Source organism: Schistocerca cancellata, chromosome 2 (genome assembly GCF_023864275.1).
Source record: "Schistocerca cancellata isolate TAMUIC-IGC-003103 chromosome 2, iqSchCanc2.1, whole genome shotgun sequence".
In the NCBI taxonomy this organism is placed as follows: domain Eukaryota; kingdom Metazoa; phylum Arthropoda; class Insecta; order Orthoptera; family Acrididae; genus Schistocerca; species Schistocerca cancellata.
Genome location: NC_064627.1, coordinates 430,423,145 through 430,445,524, shown reverse-complemented (window position 1 = coordinate 430,445,524; position 22,380 = coordinate 430,423,145). Strand labels below are relative to the sequence as shown.

Sequence of the window (22,380 nt, the reverse complement as noted above, 5' to 3'; positions counted from 1 at the left end):
GACTAAACAACATTAAATTAGCTGTCTCTTTCTGTCCTTTATCGTTAGGCTTTGTGAGAGCAACCAAACACATCTTGATTATCTTCACTACCCATCGTCTACCTTTCTACTCAGTTCTATCCAGCATTTATGCCAAAAAAACGTGTTTAATGACATTACTCGTGTAAATATTAATCACGTAGTGATAAATAGACATCATCCAGTACGTTTAATATAGCTGAGGAAGATATTTTCTTCCTTTTTTTAAATTTTAATCTGGCAATATTACCCTGCAGTTACGGTCCTTTTAAGAGCAAATAAATTATCGTAGTTTAATTACACCTAATTGTTAATACAGTCTACAGAATTAGTTTCACTGCCGGTATGTCTTAATGTATGTTGACTTGCCGTATATCTCCGAAGGTCTTCATTCACGATGAAATCTGCAAAAATGAATGAATTAATTAATTAAAACACAAATAAAAATCAACAAAGCTTTATTGAAATCCCAGTGACTCATTCACAGCCGCTTCCTAAGTATACGATGAAAACGTACCAGTCACTGCTCTTACTAGACACGTGAGTGGTATGATAAGAATAAATGAATAGTAAAGCTGACAAAGTAAGCATCCATTGATATTGATGAACTGCAACTAAAAGTAGGATGGCCAACTACCTATAAGGTTAGGTGTACCAATATGGATTTCCATTTTTTAAGACATGCTCGAGAACGTTACTTTACCAACACTCGAGTTGATATAGCTAGTGCTCTAGTTGACAGCACTTAACATTTTTATGTTGGTTGTAAAACATATTTACAGTTTTAACAAACGACTTGATATTTGAATCACATTATCATTACATATTTCAGTCTCACGCAATGCTTTTAGCAAATATACATTTTTTTCATTTCTCTTTCAAACCAGGATACATTTTACAGTAATAAGGAGAAGAGAAAATGCTGTATCGTGTCGTCGACTACTAACACCATCCATTTTTTCTTCGACAGTTACAGCTACGAAAACAACACAGTGTTACCCCAGGTAATAAAGGCGCTCTAGGGCTTTACTTAGACAACATCTTAGGATTTCGGTGATATTGGTGCTTCCCTGAACCAGGAGGAACTGTGTTGGGCTTTGTTCTCGCGACTTGTAAATATGCGCCTCGGACCAGTTCACTGAAGCCGATATCATTGTATTCGATGCCAAACTCGGCACACGTCTTCTGGAACGCAGGGTACAGCTTGTGCAGGATCCTGTGGTCAACTGTAGGAAACAGGTGATGTAAGCCGTGATGTCCGAAGAACGTAAGCGCTAGAATATCCGAGCTGGATATTACAGGCCGGTCTCTTACAGCATCCAGCTGCTGAATACCCCAATCCAGATCAGCCCTGAAAAAGAATAATTTGGTGATGAGTGATGCCAGAAACAAGACATATATCTGTCGTTAAGTAATATCAAAATTTTTCTTGTTTAGTTACATTTAATGTTACAAATTGCGCAAAAATATCATTACGCCTGTAAAGGCTGAAGTCGGAATTTTAATTACCACCATAAATTTCTATAGGACTACAAACTACACTTACAAAATTTCGTTGATTGCCACTACTAAAATTAATTTCGAAAAGAGATAATTCGTATTTTTTTTTCGCAACTGCCACAGCACTCCATAGATATAGATATTATTTATTCGTCTTTGTATTCGTGAATCGGATGCGTAGGTAATATTGACTCGTTTACTATATAGTGATTCATTTGAAATGCCTTCCCAGTTGTAGGAATGAATTTTCTGAGGCGTTGTCGACATAAATACCGACAGCGTGTAATTTCATGAAATAATGAAGGTGTTAAAACAAAATCATCCTCTGACAGTATTTTCCTTGTGTGTACCGTGGCTACAAGATTGTTTCATAATGCAAATGCGTTGATTATTCCGTACGTTACACCTGTTGCTTGACGTCCTTCCTCGTATTCCGTTTTCCCAATGACGGTCTTTCCTGTTCAATGACTCCAGATTATCACGACGAGAAATTGCAGAAAATCATACCAAATTACTTCATTAATGAATTTCATTTCCATCTCAAAATGGTTCAAATGGCTCCCAGCACTATGGGACTTAACTTCTGAGGTCATCAGTCCCCTAGAACTTAGAACTACTTAAACCTAACTAACCTAAGGACATCACACACATCCGTGCCCGAGGCAGGATTCGAACCTGCGACCGTAGCGGTCGCGCGGTTCCAGACTGTAGCGCTTAGAACCGCTCCGCCACTCCCGCCGGCTCACTTCCATCTCATAAGTATTCTTTAGAAAATGTTAACATCCCAAAGCGGAATGTTGTTACGCTTATTCACGGTAAGTTACTCCTAGATGACACTTCTCCACTTCTTTCGATATGTATACGAATGTTGAAGCGAATAGTGTCAAACAGCTTCAAAATGAAATTCTGCGTTCACGAACTATAATGAGGGCTACTGAACTGTAAAATGTAAAAATACTAGCGGAGAAACACGTCGTTGCCCAGGTATGTATTTATAGCTGTACGTTCACACCGGTACCCGGCTGCGTCTGGCCTTGTGCATAATGTTTATGACGTCGTATCTTCTGAACCATGTGTCTTACAGTGATATAATATTGAAGGTTCATTCATCGGCATAGTTGGTTACTGTGTGCGAAATTTATTGCGAATACAGTTAATAGCAAAGAAGTAATAAACTTAATAGTTATGCATGATGCCGCAGTTTTTCACGCATATCACTGCTTATGACGTTATGTCTCCTGGACTATATGCCGTACAATGATATAATATTGTACAATATCCGGATATTGTCTGCTTAATTTATTGCGAACAGAGTTAGTATCAAAGGAGTAATAAATTTAAACGTCATACACAATGTGATAGTTCTTCATGCATTTCACTGTTTACGACGTCATATCTCTTGAACTATGTGCGGTACAGTAACATAATTTTGCATTTATATTCAGTGCTGTATTCGCATAATGTCTGTAAATGTGTCTTGCGTACAGTTAGTAGTAAAGAAGTAACAAATTATAACGTCATGCCTCATGCGGTACTTTTACTGCATGAACAACGGAAAAATGGAAAGGGATAAATAGTTTTCCTTTCATCATTTTTCTAGAGGTTGTCATCGAGAAAAAAATTTAGTAAATATTTGAAATAATGTGTTAAGTTGCAAGGATCTAAATGCTATCATTCTCAAATACTGGATGAATCAAGTCTGGTAATTCACGCGTCGCAGGCCACGCTTCTTCTTCACCCCCTACCCCTTTGACAAGTAGTGGACCTTAACCCCTCACGGCGATTGTCGCCTGACAGTATTCGAAACACTTGTGCCATATATATATATATATATATATATATATATATATATATATATATATATATATATATATATATATATATATATATATATATATATATATGCACCAAATTTAGGCCGGCCGCGGTGGTCTAGCGGTTATGGCGCTGCAGTCCGGAACCGCGGGAATGCTACGGTCGCAGGTTCGAATCCTGCCTCGGGCATGGGTGTGTGTGATGTCCTTAGGTTAGTTAGGTTTAAGTAGTTCTAAGTTCTAGGGGACTTATGACCTAAGATGTTGAGTCCCATAGTGCTCAGAGCCATTTGAACCATTTGAACCAAGTTTAGTTGGAATCGATCCAGTGGTTTAGGAGAGAGATGGAACAATCATACAAACACACACATAAATACCATACCCATTTTTATAATATGTACGAATTCATTCGACAGTGCTTTAAGAGTACGCTCTCTTAGGTATATGAAGCTGTCCATTTGTAGGCTACACGGAGTGGTGACAACCAGTTTCAAGTCACACACAGGACACGAACTAAACTACTCGGACAGCACAGATGCAGAAATGATTAACTTTTTGTAGTTATCACTTTCTGGAGACAGTGTACTTTATTTATACACTGAAGAGAAAAAAATACGATCACCTGCTTAATAGCGCGTTGGTTCATCTTTGCACCGCAATAGCTTAGCGATTCTGCGTGGTATGGATTCGAGAACTGTTTGGTAGGTGTCCAAAGGCACCGAATGTCTACGCACAGTTCATGCAATTCCCGTAAATTACGGGCCGGTGGTTTCTGAGTACAGAGATAGCGCCTGATACGGTCCCAGCTGTGTCCCATCGGGTTCAGATCAGGTGAATTTGGTGGTCAAATCATCAATGTAAGTTCTTCAAATCAATGAAGCGCATTGCCGTTGCTGTTGGCGAGGACATCAGGAAGAAGGATGGTCCGCAGTAATGTTCACCTAGTCCACATCTGTCATGCTGCTTTCGAATACTACCACAAGTCCCACGGAATCCAAAGTGATGGTCCTCCATAGCACAATACTGTCGCCACCGACTTGTGGCCGTGGCGCGGTGCATGTTTCGCGCAGCCTTTCACCTAGATAATGGCATGTTCGGACACGGCCATTGACCCGTTGTAGCAAAAAACCCTTCCACTGATCCACGGTCCATCCTCTACGATCAAGCGCCCACTGCAGTAGTAACTGACTGTGTCGTTGGGTTAATATGGGAACACGTAGCATTCGTCTGCTGCCGAGTCCCATACTGAACAATGTGCTCCGAAACACTTGTGCTTGCACTAGAATTATACTTTCTCATCTGACCTGCAAAAGGTCGCCGCCCATTATGCTTTATACAGCGGACAAACCTCTGACCTCAATGCTCTGTGATGAGGCGTGGACGCCTAACACCTTGGCACCTGGTCGTGGTTTTAGCGTCCTTCTACCACTTTCCATAGACGCTCACGACAGTAGCAAGAAAACAGCCTACCAGCTTCGCCTTTTCCGAGACGTTCGTTCCAGGCGTCGGGCCGTAACAACTGCCCTTAAATAGATTTTTTCATTTGCGGCCAGCATCGTCGTTGGAATGGTTCCTCATTCGACTGTGCTCCGCTTGTATATAGTCCGTTAATATTGAAAAACGTACAGATTCACGGAATAATGTACGTACATACCTGAGATGACACAAGACTGCATTGAAATAAAACCGGCCAGCAGATGGCGCTGGACAGCAACACATCAGTAACTCCGCATGAGAATCGAGTATAAAATGAGCTACAGTGAGAGAGGGAGACAGATATGCCAGCAATCGCGGTATGTCGACTTTACCAGAAGAGGCACTGTTAGTGAAGCTTTACTATCAGAATGGAGAATCTGCCACTGCAGCTTTAAGATACTGTCATCGCCGTAAGAAGAGTATTCGAACAGGTAAAAGTCCTGTGACAAATGACATTGTGAGGAAAATGATAACGAAGTTCGAAGTTTGTTTAGACATACGGCCTCGCAGTCTACTGCTGCTCGAACACTTACGGAATAAATCGAGACTTTAGCGGTTTCATGTTCGTATGGTCAAATCAGCGCTCGTGAATTTGCACGTCACTCCAGTAGCCCACGCGCTAATGTTTGGAGAGCACTAACGCGTACCCTCCAATATTATAAGTAAGAAAATCCAGCGTCATTACGAACTCTTAGCCAACGATTCTGCAAGGCGGAGAGCATTTGGGTGGGGAAGATGACAACTGGTTGTCTAAAGTGTTGTGGATCGACCGAAGCCCATTTCCAAGGGTCTGTCAACATCCACAACACAGAATTTGGGCTACCAAAGTCCTGTAACTGTCGTGGAAACCCCATTGCATGACGAGAAGTTCAGTGTTTGGTGTGAATTTATCACATCAGTCGTGGTTGGACCGTTTCTCTTCGAGGAACTGTGGGTGTCTGATTCTCAAATTGTCAGTGTGACGGGTGCAAGGTACGCCGGTATGTTATAGAATCGCATCGTCCCTAGCCTGGCTGATAAACACCTGCTGGAAGATACGACTTTTATGTAGGATGGCGCTCCACGCCGTACTGATACACGTGTGAAAAATTTCTCCCGCGTATCTTTTGGTGAGGATCGCATGCTGAGCCCCCACTTCCGTCGTGCTTGGTCTCCCAGATCAGCAGACCTCAATCCGGGTGATTATTATTGGTTGCTAAAGGCCAAGTTCCGACAAAATTTCTCAACCATACTTAGTGACGTGATGTGACGTACACTGCTGTTCACAACATCATCACTCGACTACAGATGTTGTTGATGAATGGCGGCCGGTATGTTGAGTATTTGTTATAAAGAACATTGCTTTGTTAAAAATCCATCGTTGTGCTAATTACCGCTTTTGCATCATAAGAAGCGCCATCTGTCGGTCATTTTGTGCAATTTTTTGTTTCAATAAAGCCCTATGTCATTACAAGCATGTGTGTCAATTTTTACCTCTCTACCTACATATTCCGTGAAGTCACTACAGTCGACATAATCGTCCTGAGAGATTCAGCAAATGTTTGGATGATTAAGGTAATTCACATTTATTGTTCCGTCTCAGTTGTTCACTTTTTTGTTTGATTACATGTTTCGATCAATCTGGATAATCTTCAGATCTGAAACAAAGTAAAACTAAATATGTATTAACTAATATTTTACAATAAATAGACAAGACAAGATAACCCCCCCTTCCGTAATTTTACGATCTTCATTCTCCTGACTGTTTACACATCCATTGTTCTGGGCCTATACTTCTAATACTTAAGCTGAAAAAATTGTTATACAATTTTATTTTTAGATTTTCAGACCAAGAACTTGTGACTTTATAATTTTAAAGCTGCACTCTTTGGATATCTTTAAATATACATTCAGTTTTCGCTGCTTTATTTCCACTTTTATAATCTATTGTTTTATCCCTTTTTACAGTTTAATGCATCCATTCTGGCATCTTAACAGAAGGTTTTTTACGTTACTGACGTTTTGCAACTTTAGTTAAGACCCTGTCTTGTAAAACTCATAGCATCCCTGCCACTATCCCTCCCTCCCCAATTCCCCCGTCCCTCGCCATCTCAATCCCCCTTCCCTCCATTTCATAATTTCACTGGTTTATGCCATTTACATTTTACATATCCATTGTTCTGCACTATTAGTCTTTCGACGAGAATTTTCAAATAATTATAAGTTCTATAATTATAGCACGATCTTTTTTGTTAAATTCATGTCATCCCCACCACCCACCTACCCTGCTTCCTTTCCCTGCCTCAGTCAGTTTCACTCCATTTCCCCTTATCCCTAACTCCAACATATACCTGTTCAAAACACTGGCCGTAGTTGCAAAACACAGCACTTTAATGTGTGGTTCTGAGTAGACAAGACGGGTTGCTCACGCAACTACTTAGGAAAATTCTACGTTTGTGTACCATTCTTTTCTTTTCTACTTATTGCACGATATTAGACGCTACACATTTGGTTTTAAATCTGAAGATGATCCACACTGATCGAAACATGCAATCTAACTAAAAAAATGTTCAGCTGAGACGGAACAATAAATGAGAATTATCTTAATTCCGTGAAGTATTAGATTTTCAAATGTTAACGGCATTTTACGTTACCCTGCACTTTCATTAACGTGTCACTTGGTTGCAACGCCACTAGGCGTTACTGAATCTCAGGCCGAGCAATGGTTGTTAGCGTCCAAGCAACTATTCTCCGACCTATGATCAAACAATGAGCTGTTGCAAAGAATTCCAGAAATACGCTACTTACTAGTACGTATTGTTTCTCAGTCAATGCCGTTTCTCTGTCTGATACAACGAAGGTGTACAAATCTGTCTATCGAACTTAGTACATACCGCCAAAGAGATAGGTAAATGACAAAATAGAAAGGTAGCTCTAGTATTACTGTGTCTAGTTTGTCAGAAAAACGCACGCGTGTATTACAGAATTTACAGCCCGTAAACTTTCTTTTGGGCGGTCGGTTCCCTAGCTCTGATTCGCTACAGATCAGAATACTTCCGTCACTGACGTTCTGTCTCCACTTACTGCCAGTTTCAATGGTCGAACAACTCTGTATGCAGCGGCGCTGTAGTAGCCATTGTTGAAAGTCAAGCTTTTACGGGCTCATACATAATATTTAGAAACAAGTGTCATTATCTCAGCAGCTCCGTAAGCCACATTAAGATAATGTTACACGAAGAATTTAAATATTTGCTGCGTCCGTATGGCATTTCAGCTATCTTAGATCCTCGAGACGAAACACAAAGTAGAGACACAGTGGCTGCCTTGTGCGGGAGGAGAGTTTTTCCTGCGGATATTTGCGTACTATAAACTACGTATGTTGGGTCTTACTGTAGTTTATATCCTGTCTATGCTTCTCACATTTGTTCCTTTGTACTATTTTTATATATTGTATCGCTTCATTTTAATGACGTATGTGGTGTATTATATACACCCCTCTTTTTTCTCATTGTTTTTATCTTGTCTCTCTCAAATTTATATCTAGGCGTTTTTTTTTTTATTTTTACACACTATCTATTCTGAATCTTGTATACGTACATGAGTCTCCCCTTAGTTCTTTTATTTTTTTTTAGTCCTCACTCTTCTGGCTGGTCTGATGCGGCTCGCCACGAATTTCTCTCCTGTCCCAACCTCTTCGTCTCGGAGTAGCGCTTGCAACTTACTTGCTTTTTAATGTATTTATTTTATTACCTCCACACTGTAGACTAACGGACCAGTCAGCTCTTTCTTGAGTCATTTCTTGGTGGCGTCTGCGATTCCTATTGGTTCATACGTTTGGCGCATGCGCCGTCACGCCCTCCCAGATCCTCGGCAGGTCGAACTACATAGGCCACTATTGGCCTCAGTGACGCTCCGTTGGCTGCTCGTAGCGTAAGTGGTGTTTGTATTTGTTCTTTATACGGCACTTTGCCTCCCGGCATCTGGTTAGTGGACGTGTGTGGCTTTTAGTCCATATCACATGGAAGGTTACGAGCTTGATTTTCCATACTAATTGGTTCGGCCGCCATGCATGTATGATTGCTTTTAATTAAGTTACCATGACAGCTTTCAGCTGACTAACTCACTTTTCGTAACTCCTTATATAGAATTTATAACTAGCATCCCCCTCTCGTCTTTACATTTGTTAGCATCTGAGCATGGAGCTCTACTGCTCTGAAGCCCGCCATGTAGTTAGACAAATAAATTCTCATTACAACTGAAGCGGATTCTTACTTTACGAATATTCCTGTGGACCGCTTCTCTACTTGTGGCTCGTTGTATCCTACAACAAGCTCTACTGTAACCCATTAAAAAAAATTTCCGTCAGTATAAAGCGATGCACCCTGCCAGAAGACTTACCGTGGAGTATCTCCATCGTGGAAGATCAATGGATGGTGATGAGCTGCAGTAAGTCCGATAAAAACGAAAAACAGACTTCCACAAACTGTAATATACGTCCACATGTAAAGCGCTTCCAGCAATGATGCCCCAGCAATGAAAACCATTGACGCAGGTATTATCAGTGGGATAAGGTCTGATTTCCTCATTTCCAGTTTGCTGCCTCTAAATCTGTCAACCACCCTGAAAAACGATAGCATGTACCGGTGCCTATAGTACTAGAGTACACTTCATATACAGTAAATATGTAGTTTGCTGTCATGTTCATTCTCATGGCTCACCTGGATATACAGCAAACATGGAAACTAATCGCCCCCACGATAGGAGAATAAATCCAACTGACATAACGAGTAAAAAAGTTCTTCTCTTCAAATGGTAAGAATTTGAACCATGGTTCAAACATGGATACCTCGAGATCGAGAAGAGTGTTGGTGTACAAATGGTGGCTCAGTACGTGACTGATACGCCAATCTCTGAAAAACACAGAAGCAGAAGTTGAGATGTATTGATTAAGATACTGGGTTTATTCGATGCACAGGTGGCCCTAGTACCTGGATGACATCATCGAGAAGTCGAAGTAGTACATTCGCAGGTTGTCCTTGAGATGCGTGAAGTTGTGGGCGCAGATGGCGGTGAAGGCGAGCAGCAGGCCCGCCAACATGGCCACCGCGAAACTGTGTGTCCAGGCGGCCACGACGCTCAGCGCCAGCATTGACGTCACCAGCGAGTCGGCCAATATCTGAGAAACAAGCAGCCGTGTTAGCCTATGAAACAACTCGTATTTGCTGGCTAGCAAACAGACGAACACGGAGACCTCATCCACAGTTGCAAATCCACCCTAATGTCAAAAAGTTGTAACTGCAAAAGTTATCTAACAAAATACACTACTGGCCATTAAAATTGCTACACCAAGAAGAAATGCACATGATAAACGGGTATTCATTGGACATATATATTATACTAGAACTGACATGTGATTACATTTTCACACAATTTGGGTGCATAGATCCTGAGAAATCATAGATCCTTACACGAGGCATCACAACAACGTTTCACCAGGCAACGCCGGTCAACTGCCGTTTGTGTATGAGAAATCGGTTGGAAACTTTCCTCATGTCAGCACGTTGTAGGTGTCGCCACCGGCACCAACCTTGTGTGAATGCTCTGAAAAGCTAATCGTTTGCATATTACAGCATCTTCTTCCTGTCGGTTAAATTTCGTGTCTGTAGCACGTCATCTTCGTGGTGTAGCAATTTTAATGGCCAGTAGTGTATCACAGCCTTCTAGATGCATCCAGACATGTTTTCTTGAAAGTAATCGACGGAAAGTAATTCAACGAGCTAGTATTGAAGTGTTGCTTAAAAAAGTGGGCGTGGCAGGAATATCGCGTCACACATTTAATTATTTTTCAACCACTTTGGATGTGATTCATAATTGAAACTTTGGGAACTTATTGTCCATAAGTTCCACTAATGAATAAAAAAATGAAAACTAACGTTTTCGGTTAATTTCATGAACGTTCCCCCTTAAAATTAGTCGAGTATGTATCGATATTTTTACATGCTACCGGGTTCTGCCACGAAAATTAGTCTCTCTATAAGTGTCACAACAAAATATAAAATACAGTCTTATTCTCACTTTTGTTTTCATTAAATCAATGTAACATCACTTATGAGAGAAGCCCCTTATATTTATTTAATTTACTAACCTGTATTATGTTGAATTTATGACTTGGAATAATATCCGTACGCCCATAATATTTTCAAAGTATTTTTTCGTGAAAAACATGGTCTAATTTTGATTGTTAAATATTAAAAGCGGAAGTTTAGCCATTCAACAGAAGTTCTGGATGCTTCTAGAACAATATGTAATTGATATACACTGTAATTCTGGAAACAAAATCCAGGACCAATTTTTACTTTCGTTAAGCTTATCAACTCAAGCTGCCGCCCAGATGTTGATGCCAACCGCAAGATAAGTAACCTATTCTTCGTTATACAGTTTTCCTCATAGATTTTCTCTATATATATTGCCAAATAGTGTTGGTCACTAACATGCAATAAATTTAGACTTCTAATATACACCAATAAACACTAACTGGGAACCTCATAAAGGAAGACCCAGAAAAGTCTCATCTGTGTACCTCTGGGCGTTAACATCATTATTGCGATCAAGGACGTAGATGTGGCTATCTTTTGCTAAACATGAAACATTAAAGCAGCATATGAAAATATACAGACTATGCTGATGTTACTTAAAGAAAACAGAAAACCCTCACCATAGATGGATACAACAAAAACTGAAACAAATCTACTCTCAGAGTTGTTGCTGTTATGGTCTTCAGTCCAGAGACTGGTTTGATGCAGCTCTCCATGCCACTCTAACTTGTGCAAGTCTCTTCATTTCTGAGTAAATACTGCAACCTACATCCTTCTGAATCTGCTTAGTGTATTCATTTCTTGGTCTCCCCCTATGATTTTTACCCTCCACGCTTCCCTCCAATACTAAATTAGTGATTCCTTGATGCCTCAGAACGTGTCCTACCAACCGATCCCTCCTTCTTGTCAACTTGTGCCACCAATACCTCTTCTCCCCAATTCTATTCAGTACCTCCTCATTAGTTACGTGATCTACCCATCTAATCATCAGCATTCTTCTGTAGCACCACATTCCGAAAGCTTCTATTCTCTTCTTGTCTAAATTATTTATCGTCCATGTTTCACTACCATACATGGCTACACTCCATATAAATACTTTCAGGAAAGACTTCCCCACACTTAAATCTATACTCGATGTTAACAAATTTATCTTCTTCAGAAACGCTTTCCTTGCCATTGCCGGTCTACATTTTATATCCTCTCTACTTCGACCATCATCAGTTACTTTGCTCCCCAAATAGCAAAACTCATCTACTACTTTAAGTGTCTCATTTCCTAATATAATTCCGTCAGAATCACCTGATTTAATGCGATTACATTCCATTATCCTCGTTTTGTTTTTGTTGATGTTCATCTTATAGCCTCCTTTCAAGACAATGTCCATTCCGTTCAACTGCTCTTCCAGGTCATCGGCAAACATCGAAGTTTTTGTTTCTTCTCCATATATATTAATTCGTACTCCAAATTTTTCTTTTGTTTCCTTTACTGCTTGCTCAGTATGCATATTGAATAACATCGGAGATAGGTTACAACTTGCCCAGTATGCAGATTGAATAACATCGGGGATAGGCTACAACTCTGTCTCACTCCCTTCTCAACCACTGCTTCCCTTTCGTGCCTCTCGGCTCTTATAACTGCCATCTGGTTTCTGTACAACCTTCTTTCATGATTCTTAAACCAAGTGTTAGCTATGATTAACTTATGCTCTGTACAAAATCCTATCAGGCGGCAACCTCTTTCATTCCTTATCCCATTCCATATTCACCTACTACTTTTCCTTCTCTTCCTTTTCCTACTATCGAATTCCAGTCCCCCATTACTATTAAATTTTCGTTTCCCTTCACTATCTGAATAATTTCTTTAACCGCATTATAGATTTCTTCAATCTCTTCATCATCTGCGGAGGTAGCTCGCATAAAAACTTGTACTACTGTGGTAGGCGTGGGCTTCGTATCTATCTTGACTACAAAAATGCGTTCACTTTATTGTTTCTAGTATCTTACCCGCGCTCCTATTTTTTATTCATTATTAAACCTACTCCTGCATTTACCCCTATTCGATTTTGTATTTATAACCCAGTACTCACCTGACCAGAAGTCTTGTTCCTCCTGCCACCGACCTTCACTAATTCCCACTATTTCCAACTTCAACCCATCCATTTCCCTTTTTAAATTTTCTAAACTACCTGCCCGATTAAGGGGTCTGACATTTCACACTCCGATCCATACAATCCCAGTTTTCTTTCTCCTGATAACAACGTCCTCCTGTGTAGCCTTCGCCCGGAAATCCGAATGGAGGACTATTTTACCTCCGGAATATTTTACCCAAGAGGATGCCATCATCATTTTAACCATACAGTAAAGTTGCATGCCCTCGGGAAAAATTATGGCTGTAGTTTCCCCTTGCTTTCAGCCATCCGCAGTACCAGCACAGTAAGGCCATTTTGGTTAATGTTAGAAGGCCAAATCAGTCAGTCATCCATACTGTTGCCCCTTCAACTACTGAAAAGGTTGCTGCCCCCCGTTTGTCTGGCCTCTCAACAGATACCCCTCCGTTGTGGTTGCACCTACGTTACGGCTTTCTGTATCGCCGAGGCACGCAAGCCTCCCCAGCAAACGACAAGGTCCATGGTTCATGGGGGGGGGGGGGAGGCCCTCAACGACATATGGTGAAACTACATGATCTGTTATTACCCCACCCATCCCTCAAAACAGTGGGGCGTCTGCAGGACATCCAGTTTCTCCGTCAATGCGGTTTGCAGGTCCGAAAGTGTCCGAGGTAGAAGTATCCCCTGTCCAACAGGACTTGCAGGTGCTCCAATCGCGTAATGCCCCCCTTCTTCAGTCTCTCAGCACTTGGCTAAGAACGCTGTCGCACACATAAATGAAAGCTGCCACTCCACCGTGGAAGAGTCCAACGTATCCCTCCTCAGTTTCGGGAGAATGTCATTCTTCTGTGATCGACCCCGCTTACAAGAAACGCGGTGATGTACTTACAGTGATCATTATACCCTCTTACAGCATGAATCTACAACCATAGTAATTGACACATAATGTTACATTTAGGCAAGACCCTCTGGTAACTCCAAGCACGGATCAATCGGAGGACAGTATCCCTGCCCTTTCCCATTGATCCTAATCGCAATCAATGCTGCATTATGGCACATCGGTGGGTGAGAAGCATTGGATTGGCGCACACTGCATGCGCTTTCTAGCTTGTAGAACGGCATCGTGCAGTTTTCACTAGGTACTTCTGAAAAAATGGGAGCGCCTGAAGTCTGGAGCAGTCTGTACAAAAGAAGCGGATTTGTTCCTTTACGCCAAATATGTAATTAATTATCCCCTGTTTCTTTCAAACCCTTCGCGACCTCCAATATACTGGGTGAGTCACCTAACGTTACCGCTGGATATATTTCGTAAACCACATCAAATAATGACGAACCGAGTCCACAGACCGAACGTGAGGAGAGGGGCTAGTGTAATTGTTTAATACAAACCATACAAAAATGCACGGAAGTATGTTTCTTAACGCAAACCTACGTTTTTTTAAATGGAACCCCGTTAGTTTTGTTAGCACATCTGAACATATAAGCAAATACGTAATCAGTGCCGTTTGTTGCATTGTAAAATGTTAATTACATCCGGAGATATTGTAACCTAAAGTTGACGCTTGAGTACCACTCCTCCGCTGTTCGATCGTGTGTATCGGAGAGCACCGAATTACGTAGGGATCCAAAGGGAACGGTGATGGACCTTAGGTACAGAAGAGACTGGAACAGCACATTACGTCCACATGCTAACATCTTTTTATTGGTCTTTTTCACTGATCCACATGTACATTACCATGAGGGGTGAGGTACACGTACACACGTGGTTTCCGTTTTCAATTACGCAGTGGAATAGAGTGTGTCCCGACATGTCAGGCCAATAGATGTTCAATGTGGTGGCCATCAGTTGCTGCACACAATTGCAATCTCTGGCGTAATGAATGTCGTACACGCCGCAGTACATCTGGTGTAATGTCGCCGCAGGCTGCCACAATACGTTGTTTCATACCCTCTGGGGTTGTAGGCACATCACGGTACACATTCTCCTTTAACATACCCCACAGAAAGAAGTCCAGAGGTGTAAGATCAGGAGAACGGGCTGGTCAATTTATGCGTCCTCCACGTCCTATGAAACGCCCGTCGAACATCCTGTCAAAGGTCAGCCTAGTGTTAATTGCGGAATGTGCAGGTGCACCATCATGCTGATACCACATACGTCGACGCGTTTCCAGTGGGACATTTTCGAGCAACGTTGGCAGATCATTCTGTAGAAACGCGATGTATGTTGCAGTGCTCTCCGATACACACGATCGAACAGTGGAGGAGTGGTACTCAAGCGTCAACTTTAGGTTACAATATCTCCGGATGTAATTAACATTTTACAATGCAACAAACGGCACTGATTACGTATTTGTTTATATGTTCAGATGTGCTAACAAAACTAACGGGGTTCCATTTAAAAAAAACGTAGGTTTGTGTTAAAAAACATACTTCCGTGCATTTTTGTATGGTTTGTATTAAACAATTACACTAGCCCCTCTCCTCACGTTCGGTCTGTGGAATCGGTTCGTCAATATTTGATGTGGTTTACGAAATATATCCAGCGGTAACGTTAGGTGACTCACCCTGTATACATGCACAGTTGTTCCTCCAGTAGCAAAAACAGCAAGCAGAGAAATTTCTCCCCACACATGTTTCTTATTATCAACTATCGAAAAGAATAATGACTGGGAAACTCTACAGTGATTGATTAATCTACATAGAGAATTGATTGCCTTGTGGTCCTGCTAGGTCACTGTGTATGTTGATCAATGTAGTTCGCGACGACTACAATGAAAATTGTTCCTCAAATTTTAAATGTTATTTTATGGGTTCTTCCCGATCACTCGTTATCGTTAAAATTTAATCTGTCCAGTTATACTCAGTGTTTGTATTTTGCTGAGTATTTTAAAGTTCAAAAGACTGAGACTGCCTCTTGCAAAGTATAGTTAAATGGAAAATAAGATAGAGACTGTACGAAATAATATAAGAGATAGTAAAAGGCAGTACAGATGGGCTCTTATTTGAGAGCTTCACAACAAACAAAAAGTGATTTTGGTATCCGGATGCATCCAAGTTTTGCTAAACGATCCAGTAGAACAGGTCCTATCGTACTTTTTGTGTCGTAGTTTGTTCACCCCTTCAAATGTGATAAAGTTTCGAGAACTAATAACTTCTTCTTTCAAGCTCTTTCAAGCGTGTCTAAATAAATAACCCAGATGTTCCGATGAGTTGAACATGGAGGCCATAACATTGCACCATATGGATCGTTCCATTTTACTGGAAATATTGTTACTTAAATACTACTTTCTGCATTTTCCAGAATGTTCTGGAAACGCAATCAGCACCAAACATGGAGTGAAGAGACATATTGGCTGTTGTCTTCTGTCTCGGGTTCTTCGGCCGAAATTTGTTTGACGATTTTTCTGATGGCATCGTCAAAGCTTCACCCTTCATTGCTAGTGGTTTTTTCTGTGGTGGTTTCTTCGTTATCTAGTATCTACATTAGAAATGAGAGATCAATTAAAGAAGAAAACTTGACGCAACACCGGAAAGCAATGCTCCAGAAGTGGAAAAATGTTATTATGTGAATGGTGTGACCCAGCTCGTCGCAGTAAGCTTACTAGCAATTGCTGTCACACGATCATATACATAGCTTTGCAGTAATCAAGGAAAAATTTGAAAATCAATGTTTGTACTGTTCTTCAGAGGCAGAATTTGAAATACTGAACACAAGACGGAGACTTCTGGTGCAGCTCAGGGAAATATGTTTGGTTGTTTAGTTGGGGGGAGGGGATCAAACAGCGAGGTCATCGGTCCCATCGGGTTAGGGAAGGAAGTCGGCAGTGCCCTTTCAAAGGAACCATCCCAGTATTTGCTTGAACTGATTTGGTGAAATCACGGAAAACCTAAATCAGGATGGTCGAACGCGGGTTTGAACCGTCGTCCTCCCGAATACGAGTCCAGTGTAAGTAAGTTTGGACTGCTGCTGCCTACACTTACGTTTGTGATGAGTGAACCCACGTCTGATGTGCGCTGGGAACGACAGCGTGCACCACAGTACACGCCATATCTCCCATCTTCTTGACAACATTTAAGTTTGTCAACGCTCTATACTCACGCACTATTCTTAGATATCAGCATAACCATAAGAAAGAGCAGAATTTTAAAGAAATAGAGGACGCAGAATATTATCTTGGACGAAGAGAGTTAACGACAGCCGCAGAAGTAACTTTAGGAATGTCCCCCGGGAAATATATCGAGATTGTTTCTGTTCATCTTGCCAGATAATGTTAACAGTAACCTCAGTTTTTTTGCAGACGATGCAGTTATCTGTATTGGATTACCATCTGAAAAAGCTGCAGAAATATTCAGTCAGATTTTGACAACATTTCCAATTGCCCTTCTCCACCATCCCTGAAAGTTTGTAACATCATTACGCAATCGCCCTGTATATTTGTACTGTTAATCAAAAAATAAACAACAGTGTTTCCAAATATTAACCCTTCAATTAATTGGTTTCCACTGTGAGCTTGTTTGCGTAATCATATTAATATACAGGGTGATCAAAAAGTCAGTATAAATTTGAAAACTGAATAAATCATGGAATATTGTAGATAGAGAGGTACCAATTGACACACATGCTTGGAATGACATGGGGTTTTATTAGAACCAAAAAAATACAAATGTTCAAAAAATGTCCGACAGATGGCGCTTCATCTGATCAGAATAGCAATAATTAGTATAACAAAGTAAGACAAAGTAGAGATGATGTTCTTTACAGGAAATGCTCAATATGTCCACCATCATTCCTCAACAATAGCTGTAGTCGAGGAACAATGTTGTGAACAGCACTGTAAAGCATGTCCGGAGTTATGGTGAGGCATTGGCGTCGGATGTTGTCTTTCAGCACCCCTAGAGATGTCGGTCGATCACGATACACTTGCGACTTCAGGTAACCCCAAAGACAATAATCGCGCGGACTGAGGTCTGGGGACCTGGGAGGCCAAGCATGACGAAAGTGGCGGCTTAGCACACGATCATCACGAAACGACGCACGCAAGAGATCTTTCACGCGTCTAACAATATGGGGTGGAGCGCCATCCTGCATAAACGTCGTACGTTCCAGCAGGTGTTTCTCAGCCAGGCTGGGGATGATGCGATTCTGTAACATATCGGCGTACCTCTCACCCGTCATTGTAGCAGTTTTGCTGTCCAGCGCCATCTGTCGGACATTTTGTGAACTTTCTTTTTTTTTGTTCTAATAAAACCCCATGTCATTCCATGCATGTGTGTCAATTTTTACCTCTCTATCTACATTATTCCGTGGTTTATTAAGTTTTCAAATTTATACTGAATTTTTGATCACCCGGTATGTACAAAGATTAATTTATACATTTTGGCGCCTACCTTGGGGCAGTTAGCATTTCATTAACTCAAACCTTACTCTGGCAAAATCTTGGGGCGTTTTCCAAGTATGGTCTTGGATTAAATAAGACACTATGGTTTCGTTACAAATCAATATGGAAACCACAAAAAACATAACACTGGATATAACAAAATAACTAAAAAAATACCCTTTGGAGAACAGAGCTGAAAAAACATAACACTGGATATAACAAAATAACTAAAAACATACCCTGTGGAGAACAGAACCGATAATACTGTATGGATTACTCCAAAGTAACGCAGCGTAATTTTCTCATGAAACTTTTTGACAAATTAAAACTGTGCGCCAGGCCGGGACACAAACACACAAACTGGGGCCCTTCCGTTTCATGGGCAATGCTTTTACAAGCTGATGTGTCCAGAAAGAAACAGAAAATGATAGTCACAATTTCATTTACGCCAGTACCTCCCTCCTAACGTAGCTACAGGTTTAAATTATTATTGCTCATATACATTTAATTTTTAAATGTTTTATGTGATCCAATTAGACTTCCAACAATCTGAGTTTAAGTTCAGCTTTCCCGAGGTCAAATGGCAAACGAATACAGCTAATTAACTTTTCTGTTTACGGCAGACATGAAATTTGAGTCCGTAAATGTAGAATAAGCAAAAAAGAATTTGGCCACTGTGTTTTTTTAATTGGTTGGAGCATGTACCTTGTTACACTTAAATTTATCCACCTTATTTGGATTAGGTGACGTTGGTGGCTTTGTTGAGAATTTTATAAACAACACGATTTGCTACTTTAATTATGTTTAATACCAATATTTTCTTTAGAACGACTCGTTTCGGCAGCAATATCAGATACATCTCGGGTAATTATGCATTATTTTGTTTGACAACATGCACCGTAAGTGCAACATTTTTGTTAGTGTGTGTGCGAGTGGAATTAAATACCGAAGTTTTTCTATTTAACAGTTGTATTTGGATCGTATCCCCCTGTAAATTACTTGGCAGAATTTAGCAGCTAATCTCACCGGCACACTCACCAACAAAACTATCGTACCTCTGGCATATGCAGACATAAAAAACATATAAATGGTGTCCTATGAAGAACACAACCACTGAGTGCATAATAACATATAAATTTATTGACGAAATTAAGTAATTCACATAATATTGCAGTGTATGCCACCTGCGTGGTGTATGAAATATGTTGTAACTCCAAGGCTCTGCAGGTGCACTCTCGTTCTTTCGATGAAATTTTCCATAATTTTTCAACGTACTTACACCTATAGTTCTGAAATCAAACTCTGAATTTGACCTTGAGCTCTCGAAGAGGTCGTGGTTTCTTCGTGTGCATATAAGACTTCAAAAATAATCCACAGAAAGGAATCACATGGTGTCAAATCATAAGATTTTGGTGGCCAGTTCACGTCATCATTGCGAGAAATCACCCGGCCAGGGAATCTCTCGTCACAAGTCCATTGTTCCAATCGACACCCGGCTGTCTTGTTGAAGCCAAACTACTTCAGCATTCACTCGGTCCAGCTCAGACCATGAAATCTCTCTCTTGCGGTTGGTTCGCCGACTACTGTTAACCCTAGGATGCATGGTGCCGAAAACACACATGAATGCATATGCAGGGCCTCCAAGGCCCTGCCCTAATTTAAAATTTTCCTATTTACATATAATCATTCTTTGGAGTTAAATTTATTTCTGTCAAATTTGTCATATTGAATGATTCCTAAGATACAGTAACAGGATCTGGTGGGACTGATTAACATTTTATTAATTTTTTAAAGAAACTCTAAGAGTGAATTTTTATTAGTTACATCCATTTACATACAACATATACAAATAATTTTATTAATTCACTTATAAGTTGCAGTTTACATTTTATAACATTTATTACAACCAATTTCTTCAATTAAAACACTCATTATTCACAATATTATGTATATAGGCAATATTTCGACAAAAAGTAATTCATTTTTCACATAAAATTGCATTTTTCTTAGTTTTCGACAAGTGACAAACAAGAAGCACAAAGAACGCCACTATGTTCCTTACAAATGTTGGTTTTACACTTAATGCATGCCATAGCACCTTCACTCTGTTTATTATATGGAGAACAATTGCATCTTCTTCCTTTTCCTGAAACAGGTAGTTGGTTCAGCAGTATGACATCTTTTTGAACACCACATCTTCCCATAGCATCAACGATTTTCTTTGGAAGATTAGGGATTTGAATACGAATTTCCATTAGTGGTCTTACCATTTCCTCTGCTAAATCTCTTAAGAACAAACGCCTTTTATCACTTCTTCCACTATGGTGTGTCAGATGTTGGGCGGAAAATAAAATTTCACTGTTCATTGCTGCGACGTCCACCATATTCATCCATAATGCAAATGGCCATCTTCTTGTTTGTCTCTTGCAAGTGTAATAACGAATTTTCTGGTCCATTTGATCTACTCCCCCTTCTTAGAGTTAAAGAACTTTATTATATCTGGTTTCTTTTTTGCATGAGTGTCATCAATGTTTCTGTCGTGAAGCATTGTGCTAATGAGAACTACAGACTTTTTCTTTTTGGGAACATAACTCACCATTGTAATGTCACCTCTAAATGCAAACAAAGAGGAATGAATCGCTCTTGAGGCAGATGGTTTCATCTCATTAGGAATTTCTGGTTTATTTTGTTTGATTGTTCCCACCACTGTAATTTGCTTCTGAAGCATCTCTTCTGCCAGCTGCACACTAGTATAGAAGTTGTCAACAGTAATATTTTTCGGTGATCGTTCAATGCTTTTAGCAACATCTTTCACCACATTCAATCAAATATCTTTCTGAATAGGTTCATGGGGCTTCCTTCCAGTGCAAACAGTTCCGACTAAAGCATTTGCAGATGTAGCATCACATAACCAAAATATTTTTATGGCATACTTGGCTGGTTTAGAGGACATATACTGGGTGAAGCTGCATCTTCCACGGAATGGGACTAGCTGTTCGTCAACTGTGAGCGAATCATTGGGAATCATTCCATTTCTACACTTGTCAAGAAATAGTTCCCATACATAGCGAACAGCTGCAAGTTTGTCATCTGCAGATCGAGCTTCACGGGTACACCTGTCACCAAATCTAATCATTCTCCTTATGTCCTCGAATCTATTTACTGACCTGGTGGCCTTTTGTGTAGGATTTGCCTTTTCATCCAAGAATAATTATGTAATAGTGACATCCTAACTCTTCTCAACACCAGAAAGCAGTAAAAGACCAAGAAAACCCTCCATTTCAGCAAGCGAAACGTTTTTCCACGTTTTACCACGTAAAGCAGCCACTCTTCTGCCTTCAGTACTTGTGCAGTTGATGATTTCCTCTAGTATTTCCTTGGAGATGAAATAGTCCCAGGCATCCTTAGGTTTACAGGTTTTCAAACCACGGGCTGGACCAGGTGTCTTCTTTACGATATTATGGACAGGCGTACGAAAAGTTGCAGGATGATCTAATTTCCAAATCGTTCCATTGCGACTAACGTATGTGTGGTCTTCTATACCTTTTTGTGGTGTTTCTTCATTTTCATACTCTGATGAAGTAATATTATCGGAAGGACTCTCATCTGCCTCAGTATTCACATCTGCAGGTTCATTGGCTGATTCTTCACTACTTGCATCTTCAAAAATATTCACTTCCTCGCAAGAATCATCATCTTCAAACCACTGAGCCACAACACTTTCAAAATTAGTTGCATTCGCACGTACTGACTATCTTGCTCTGCGTGTCGAAGCCATAGCAAAAGGCGTGTCTCTCGAACAGCAGCTTGTGCACCACTAAACGAGTCATACTCGTAACAATATGGGCCTTGCAGCAACAAACAAACTACAGCAACAATGAGGCTGACAAGAGCAGCACAGGATAACAATTCTATGCAATAATAAAACATTTGATAGCAAAAAGATTAATAATACACCGACATCGCCAATATGTGAAAGTAGTGTGTGTTATTTTTTAGCTATACTATTACTA

The 22,380-nt window shown here is 40.4% G+C and overlaps 1 protein-coding gene across 2 annotated transcripts in view; it reads right to left on the bottom strand.

The window, feature by feature from the left end:
- Positions 1–459: 459 nt before the first annotated feature.
- The window catches only part of LOC126161903 (cytochrome b5-related protein-like), a 133,981-nt gene continuing 112,060 nt past the window's right edge, over positions 460–22,380 (bottom strand). For both annotated transcript variants that reach the window (XM_049918063.1, XM_049918065.1), the window contains exons 4-7: positions 9,776–9,963; positions 9,506–9,697; positions 9,186–9,407; positions 460–1,369 (exon numbers count right to left, since the gene is read on the bottom strand). In XM_049918063.1, coding sequence (XP_049774020.1) covers positions 1,045–1,369; positions 9,186–9,407; positions 9,506–9,697; positions 9,776–9,963 — 927 coding nt within the window. In that variant the 3' untranslated portion in view covers positions 460–1,044. The remainder of the gene's footprint in view (positions 1,370–9,185; positions 9,408–9,505; positions 9,698–9,775; positions 9,964–22,380) is intronic.